The sequence below is a fragment of the Misgurnus anguillicaudatus genome, unplaced genomic scaffold (assembly GCF_027580225.2).
Source record: "Misgurnus anguillicaudatus unplaced genomic scaffold, ASM2758022v2 HiC_scaffold_27, whole genome shotgun sequence".
Classification (NCBI taxonomy): domain Eukaryota; kingdom Metazoa; phylum Chordata; class Actinopteri; order Cypriniformes; family Cobitidae; genus Misgurnus; species Misgurnus anguillicaudatus.
Window position 1 is genome coordinate 2,221,367 of NW_027395277.1, and position 8,634 is coordinate 2,230,000.

General features: G+C 41.0%; 1 protein-coding gene across 4 annotated transcripts in view; it reads right to left on the reverse strand.

Moving 5' to 3' along the window:
- Positions 1–13: 13 nt before the first annotated feature.
- Positions 14–8,634, reverse strand: part of LOC141362473 (tumor susceptibility gene 101 protein-like) — a 30,846-nt gene continuing 22,225 nt past the window's right edge. For all 4 annotated transcript variants that reach the window (XM_073864579.1, XM_073864578.1, XM_073864581.1 and 1 more), the window contains exons 3-6: positions 2,069–2,134; positions 1,817–1,980; positions 782–866; positions 14–457 (exon numbers count right to left, since the gene is read on the reverse strand). In XM_073864579.1, coding sequence (XP_073720680.1) covers positions 354–457; positions 782–866; positions 1,817–1,980; positions 2,069–2,134 — 419 coding nt within the window. In that variant the 3' untranslated portion in view covers positions 14–353. The remainder of the gene's footprint in view (positions 458–781; positions 867–1,816; positions 1,981–2,068; positions 2,135–8,634) is intronic.

Genomic DNA, 8,634 nt, shown 5'->3' on the forward strand with positions numbered 1-8,634 from the left:
AACTAAATCCCACTTTGACTTTGACTTTTTTATTTTGTGGGTACAATGAATAAACATTCAACATTGCGGGTAAAAACTCCATGAACCACATTACAATATCTACATTAAAAACAGCAACCATGCTTAAACAAATCATTACATTTAAATACAAATTGGAGAATTTACATGTATTTTAAATTTCTAATTCTTTTTATTTTATTTATTTTTATATAATTTTTAAAGTATTTATTTATTTAAACTTTCATTAATTTTCTTTAATTTATCATTCATTCATCTTTTCTAACTTATCCATTTTACATTTTGTACATTTTCATATCACTGTCTACATTAACAAAAACTTTTTTCAAATTATTTTAACAGCTTGTTTCATTGAGTTCATTGAACAGATGATCTTCTGTATCCAGCTTTACATGCGAGAGTTCCTCCACTGAGTACATTGGTGGGTGAACTGAGCCTGCTGTAAAAACAACAGCAATGTCATTAAACCTAAATAAATACCCATTCAAGCATTTAAAAGTCACTATAACATTAAAATAAAATAAAAATAGTTTTCATCCATTGGCAATGCAAAATGATTTCTGGTTAACCAAAGCTTAAAACATTCAGATATTCTTTTGTTTTATGAAATTATTTGTGTTTTCCTCAGCAACCTTTGTACATTGTTATCATATCTCAAATCTGTTTCCCTGAATGCAGAAGAACAGATAGAGACATTGTTAAATTGCTTAATACGGATGTGAAATGTTTGTGATGGATCGATGAACAAGTAAAGGATACTCACAGTATTCTGGTCGCATGCACAGAGGAGGGACTTCACCAAACACAGCCATAATAACCTGAATCAAACTGTGCAGATCACACTGTGTCTGTGTTAAAAAAAAACACAACTATCAGAAAGAGAGAATGAAAACATTTACATTTATGCATCTGGCAGATGCTTTTATCCAAAAGTGCAAGAACAAGCTATACATTTTTATCAGTATGTGTGTTCCCTGGGTTTGAACCCATTACCTTTTGTGCTGCTAACGCAACGCTCTACCACTGAGCCTTACAGAAACATTTCGGCCCAAATCCAGAAACTAAATGTAAGCATTAAAGGTGCAGTGTGTAGATTTTAGTGGCAACTAGAGGTGAGATTGTGAATTGCAACCAACTACTCAGTCCACAGTTCACCCTTCCCTTTCGAAATGCATAGAGAAGCTACGGTAGCCGCCACAGGACAAACATGTCATCGTCTAGTGCTGCGTTCACACCAGTCGCGGTAGAGGCGTCAAGCACGAGTGATTTCAATGCTAAGTCAATGTGAAGACACGTTGACGCGCGTATGGAGGTCTCGCGGCGCGAATGAGGTGTTTTGCCTGGTGCGAATTGAATGTTGCCGCAGCAAACACGCAAGTTAAAAAAGGTGAACTTTGGCGGAAAAACGCGCCACGTTAACTAATCAGGAGCTTGCTCTAGTAGTGACGTGATTACAGGAAGTGCGCAGAGTCACAGAAGCCGCTCCCATGACGCGAATTTCCGCGTGAATGTCTCGATGACTACAATTTCACGCATGGTTTTGATGTAAGACAGCGTATAAACAATACAGTTCATTATGTAAGGTCTTTATACACCACTGATAATATAGTTATGTATATTATATTGCATTTCTGTCAAGAGATCTTGGTAAAAGTTACACAATGCACCTTTAAACTAGCCAAAGTGTTGGATTGGTTAACCTTAATTTGTATTCTTGGTGAGTCAAAATCATATCACTTGTCACATTTGCCGAAAAGAGCCAAACTCATTAGTTTGAGGCAATATCGGGTCATCTTACATGTCTCCACTCATCCAGGTAAGGCAACATGATCTCTCCATTGCTGTTGACATGCCTACTGGACACAATCATCATTTCATGGGTGGGTTTCACATAGCAGATGGGAGCAGTTCTTGGATAACTTTGCTTTAGCCACAAACAAACAGGAATGTTGTATGGTTTCCCTGTAGAACAACGTTTTGTTGTTCAGTGACTTGAAGATGATTTTGCTATCAATTATCTTTATGGCTGGAACTTGAACCTGTAACTTGCCTTTATATACCACCATGATGGTTCCAGTCAAACACATTAAGTTCTTCGCTGTGCCATCATTAAAAACTGTAAGAAAATGTACCAGACTCATTTACCAGAAAGTCAACCTGAAGAAATCATGTATATATCTGTAAAATCTTCATATCAAAATGTATTAGGTATAATCAGGGCCGCATTAACCATAGGGCTAGGCGGGGCTAAAGCCCCGGGGCCCGAACAAGTAGGGGGCCCGTGATTGGCTGTGAAGCAGATTGACTGCTACTAGACATCTGATTGCCAAAGCCTTACCACGCCCCCTGCAAATTAGGTTTTTGCCGCCAGCCGCAGCACGCGCTTTTAAAGAAGCGCTGAGAGCGGAGAAGCGCCCGACGTCATTCGCGTCGGGCGCATTGTCCAATCGAATGAGGGGAGAGGCGGGCCTTACGTTGTGATAAGGGAAGTTTACAAGGGCTTTGAAGAACCGTGCTGCGTCCGAAACAGCCTACTACTTACTATATAGTATGCGAAAAGCAGTAGGCGAGGCGAGTAGTATGTCCGAATACATAGTATTCGAAAAACAGTATGCGAAAAGTACCCGGATGACCTACTACTTCCGGTTAGATTTTGCAGTGTGCATACCCACCCAGCGGGCACCTTGACGTCAATTTGACATCAACAAATAGTCAAGATTTTGACCACCATGTATGACGTGCATGAATATGCATATTTTCATTATATTTTGTAATTATTTCCTTCTGGTTGTAAAGAGACCCAACAAAGGTATCAAACTGACATGTTTTTTGTGGTCCCTATATCTCAGGTCAATATCATTGACATTAAATTGATGTTGATTTGATGTCAGGAAATAAGATGTCAAATTGACGTTAAATTTATGTCAAAACAATGTCTGAAAAAGTATATTTATTATTCATTGTAAATCAATGCGACTCATGTTTAACATCTTGAAAGTTGTAATGGGGAGAGTTAAAAATGTAATAAACACGTGCAAATAAACTATTATTGTTTTTTATTATTATTATATTTTCATCACAGTGTCTAAAATATAACATTTTAAATATAAATTTGAAGAATACCATTAATAATAAAATAACATCAAGACGTTTATATGTTTCATTCATACAAGTCAGTTTGGAATGTTTGATCCTGACAAAAAAGAAGCGAGGAAATCTCGCGAGATTACACGATACTGGAGAGTTTAACGGCTGTCTGCGTGATCATCGAGAGTGCATCGAGGTAAGGAAATATCAAGTCAATAAGTCAATGTTTAAAACGCGTAACATAATTTTATTCACACATAAAATGTTGTATGACAAAAAGCACGATGCCAATTAATTGTGTTTTTCTGTAAGTTGTGAACGTATCCGTTATAATGGTTGATTCGCTATTCCACGGGATGTTCCCGCCGAAATTGGACTACGGTTACATTAATATGATTGTAATATGAATATTAATCAATTAATATTATATAGGGTGTTATCAACTTAACCACATTGTTGTTTATTGCTTCAGAAAAGCACATAAATGTAAGGGCTTTTTGGACAACTGTTCGGTAGAAAAGCGTTGATATCGTAGTTCAGTCAGTTTATCCGAGAGGTCTTACAGGCGCCACAGACACCTCTGTCAGAGTCATTTGTAAAGAGGAGCAGCACGGCAGCTGGATGTGGCGGTCAGTTAATTAATGCTGCTTGCTTAATTTCGTGTTACTGCTTAAGTGTTTATACTTAAAGTTAGATGATATGTTGGTGTTTTATGGCTCGCGGATTTGCAATAACTGCATTTATCAGGCAATCACACGTTACGTCACACGCTTATGCTTGTACCTGCGGTGGCTCACGCTGTATCCATGATTTAAAGCAGAGAATTAACTCCTTTGTAAGAAAAAGTCAAGCAGTGTAAGTTTTTGGCATGTGCTATTTGAATTGAAATGAAGTGTAATGGTGTTATTTTGCTTACTTCTCTTGATGAATAATTAGCACGTTTAATGGAACTTGAAAATATTAGTTATATATAAATGTGCTCTTGTTTTCAGTGTACTTTTATAAATCTTTTGTAATGTCTTTGTTATCAGAGCCCTTCAAAGTAAACATAGTGATGGTGATTTGTCAATGCTGAGATTTTAATGCATCAACAGCCATTACATCTGTCTGGATCAGGTAATGTTGTGACATGTTAACCCTGATATTTTACAGTATATACTTAAATGCATTATGCAAGTGTATGCATTACATTCTGATAAAGGTCATCATTTATAGAATTATCTTTTACTATTGCACTAATTTTACTTTTTTATATGTTGTCAGGATTGAACAAGAAACAGACAGCAAGGGTTGTCAGGTCAGAAACGTGATGACACACAAACATAAGAAACTTCACAGGTGAGCTTTTTAAAAACACCTGCTACTTGTTTCTCAGTACTGGTTTATCATTGTCATTAGGAAAATATAAGAAAATAATTCAGTATGCAATGGTCACTGACTGTTCAGCACAGCACTTAATTTCTTCTGTATGTCACTATTCCCTCTATAGTACATGTTTCAGACCCTTCGTTTTCAATAGACAGACACAGAAGTTAATTCATAGTTCAGAGTGGATGTTGATGCAAGTTTTAAAGAGGCTTCATATTGACAGACAAAATGGATCTTTGTGGTTGTGTACATAACAGCATTTCTTTCTGTCTTATCTTTATTATGGCTGTGACAGTATTTTACCACCGCCATGGTAATGCACCAATTCACCACTGTGGTGCGGTGGTTTATATAATGTGTTTGTGTGAGGGGGGAGGTATATATCTCTTTGAAAATAAAAAATGTAAACAAAGATCATATATGATGTTTCTTAACAAACGTGTGTGTTCATAGGCGGCAATTTCTTTTTCCACCGGTGGGTGCTCATCACAACCTCCAGCTTTACTGGACGCCAGGTGCTCTGGAGCGCTCAAAAGCTTTGAAGAGGTGGAAAGCAGTGCAGTCATGTTTTTCGTGTGATTTTACATGCGAATTGTAAAGTTAAAGGTAATGTTTTTTCTGTGTTTTTGATTGTGTTCATGTTTTGTGTGTAAAAAACAATATTTTTCACACAATTTACTGTATAGCGCTGTTTTCACTGTCCTCAAAGCGGGCTGATGTCTTCCTTGTTCTATGAAGTCCCTCCTTCAGAATTATGTAACGAGTTCTGCTTGTGTAGTTTGTTTAGTGTGTTTCGACAGCAGCTTAGCTTAGCCAGAGATAGGGCTGCACGATTAATGGCACGTGATTGTCACGCGCATCTCGTCAGTAAAGCTGGTTTCTTGATAAGTAATAAATCGCCATCAGCTGCTTTCAGATGGAGCGCCATTTACTACACAGAGCCATAGTTCACAAAAGGGGAAATAAATATCGCATTCATAATCGGCAATGATTTCCCCTTTTGCCAGTTAACTACGGGTCTGTGTAGTAAATGGCGCTTCATATGAAAGTAGCTGATGGTGATTTATTACTTATCAAGGAACTGGCTTTACTGACGAAATGCGCGTGACAATCATGTGTAATTGTGCAGCCAGAGCCATTTGAGCTTAGCTGACGCCTGACATGTTCCTGTGGGCAGAGGTTAGTCAAAGCTCATCATTCAACTTGGAAGTAGAGGGCTGTAGTACAAACTGGCTGTTCGCTGTAGGATTTTGTCACAGGTGGGAGCGGAGCGCCCCTGTCGCGGGTCATGCTCCTCCTTCTGTTTCCACCCCGAGGACGTCCCAAAATGCCCCAATGACCAAACAGACAAGAGGAATAAAATGTAACAGTCTTTATTTAATTAAAAACAGGGAAAAGGGGAAGGGTTCTAAAAATGGTGAGCTTTCTGGAACTGAGGGAACAGTGATCCGAGTCACTTCTGACTGTTCACGTAGACTGCAGGTAAGTCTTCCTGACTTTCCCTCTCTCTTCGTCTCCACGTGAACTACATGTAAGTCTTCCCGGCTTCCTCTCTTTGCGTCTCACAGGTGAACTACAAGTGAACGTTTCTAGCCTCTTTTCCTGAGCTCAGAAGGATAGATACAGGTAAGTACACTGGGCTTTAGGCGTACAGGGAGGTATACGGGTGGGTACACTGGTAAGTAGCTTTGGGCATACACAGGGGTGTATACAGGTGGGTACACTGGTAGGTAGCTTTGGGCATACACAGGGGAGTATACAGGTAAGTACACTGGGCTTTTAGCTTTTAGGCATACAGGGAGGTATACAGGTGGGTACACTGGTAGGTAGCTTTGGGCATACACAGGGGAGTATACAGGTAATACACTGGGCTTTTAGCTTTTAGGCATATAGGGAGGTATACAGGTGGGTACACTGGTAATTAGCTTTGCAACTTGAACTTACTGGCAAGGGAATGGGCGGATGTACAAGGCTTATCCTTCTTGACACTCTGGTGGTTGGAGCAGACGTATAGGCACACAACGACTTCTAGTCTTCCTCTCTCGAACAGACTTACGACGACCACTTAGGCGTCAACTTCAGGGCATAGGATAACACAATCCCTCGACGACACAGAGCCCTTGGCTCGGACCTGCAGGCTGGCAGCAAAGACACACAATCTCTTCGACAATAACAATACTTCAAGGAACATGCAAGGAGGATTACACCACCTCTTAGCTTCAGGCAGGAAAGGGGCAGATGGAGGCACCGGGTGAGGCGGATTGTTGTTTAGACAAACGCACCCACTAGATGGGGTCACAGAGGTAGGTAGATGGAGGTGGGGGGGGTCGTACGGTACAGCGTGCTACAAGAGCGGGGCCAGCCACTTCACCTCAACTTTCTTTCAGACAACCAGGCAGAAGATATGGACATAGATTGACATCTGGAAACACTCGACACGTGTATAGTTATACACAACAACAGTAAGTACACTTTTTCCCCACCACAAATAGATAGATACAAGCTCTCCCTCTGCAGATGTCGAACACAATGTTCACAGCCCAGCCTTACTTGCTACAGTCGAGGCGCCACCACAGGCGTGGGAGGAGTTGAATCTGTCCCAGTCGTATAGGAATAAAAGACAGCTGTCCAGTGCCACCACTCTGCTCTTCGGAAACGGGTCTCTTTCTTCAGCCTGGGAAGTGATCGCTGACAACACTGAAAATACACAGCACTCCAAAAATCCAAGTGTACACTCTCACAAAATAATCACCCACCGCACTCCACGCACTCACGGTGATGAAGGTCAGGGTCACCCGTTGGGCCGTGTTCAGAGTCCTGTATCGTTCGATGACTAAGGCAGAAGACAACCATATGTAAACGTCAAGGCCACGACTACTTGAGCCCTTCCCTTCCTCCGCCGACTCCAATGTGTCAATGAATTTTCACAACAAGCTGGGGGCTAACAGACTCAATCAGGGAACAAAGACAAACTAAGAGGACAGTATGGTTAATATTGCAAGTGACAGAGTGATAACAAGACAAAGTCCAACGTATCGCACTGTTCCTTTAACTCCTTCTTCCCTTTTTCCTTACAGATGTCCCAACCATCCAGGGCCTTGTTTATGCAGACTCCTCCATCCTTTCGACATATAAGATTTCTTCAACATACACAGTAGAATCAACAGCGCATCACTGCAGTATAAATGAGTTCAGCATTTATCTCCGTCTTTATTTCAGCCCAATTCTCCTGTCTTGATTTCGCCCAGCCTACAAATCCACACAAAAGATGTCTCTCCAAACACACCATAGACCTCCGCTTCACACACAGCGATCGACGGAAAATGAGCACCCGCTTCGCTCTTCCGCGAACGCCGGAACAAACGTGGCTTTTCACTCCTTCGTTGAAGGCTACTTTTCATCTGCCATTGGCTTCCTTCATCCAGATGCTCGTCTTTACTCTTCGTTTCATTTTTCCAGCTTGCCCTCACCCGCCCCCTTTCACAACAATCCAGCGGGCTCCCAAAGCGAACTCGTGGAACAACTGCTCTCCTTCAGTTTCTTTCACGCCCTTTTTATGGGCCTCCTCTCCTCTTCAAAGCCCAATCATCGATCGCCACACTTGCTTAACACACCTGATCCTTCTAATCCTCGATTTGTTTGCCCGGAGTTGGCCGGAACCGACCTGGTGTTTCATTAAAATTCATGCGGGCTGAAGGATCTTCGCCCTTTTCGTTCCGCCGATAAAAGTCACTCCATGACAGTTTGAAAGGGGAATATATTGCTTGGCAGTGAACTTAGAGCATAAATAATACCTTAGCTCAAACAGCAAGATTACACACTAACTAAAGTTGCGATCAGGGAAAACCGTACCTTTAATGTGAATAAACTGAGCATATGTGCTTTGCCATTTTGCTGTGTGCTAGAGCCGAGCTTCTGAGCACCCACGGGATTGGCGCCTATGTGTGTGTTTATTGTAGCACTTCAAACCATGAAACAAAAAGTGAGAAACCTTATTGGGGTTATAATGTTTCCAGCAGCACTAAAAACATGTTCTGATGGTGTACGGGTAGCGCAGATTGATACTTTTTCACAACCTTGAGTGACCAAGAAAGAATATTTTGCCTTTGTTCTTCTCGAAAGCTAGCGGTTCATCACTGATATCAGTTGCAAATAGCGCTC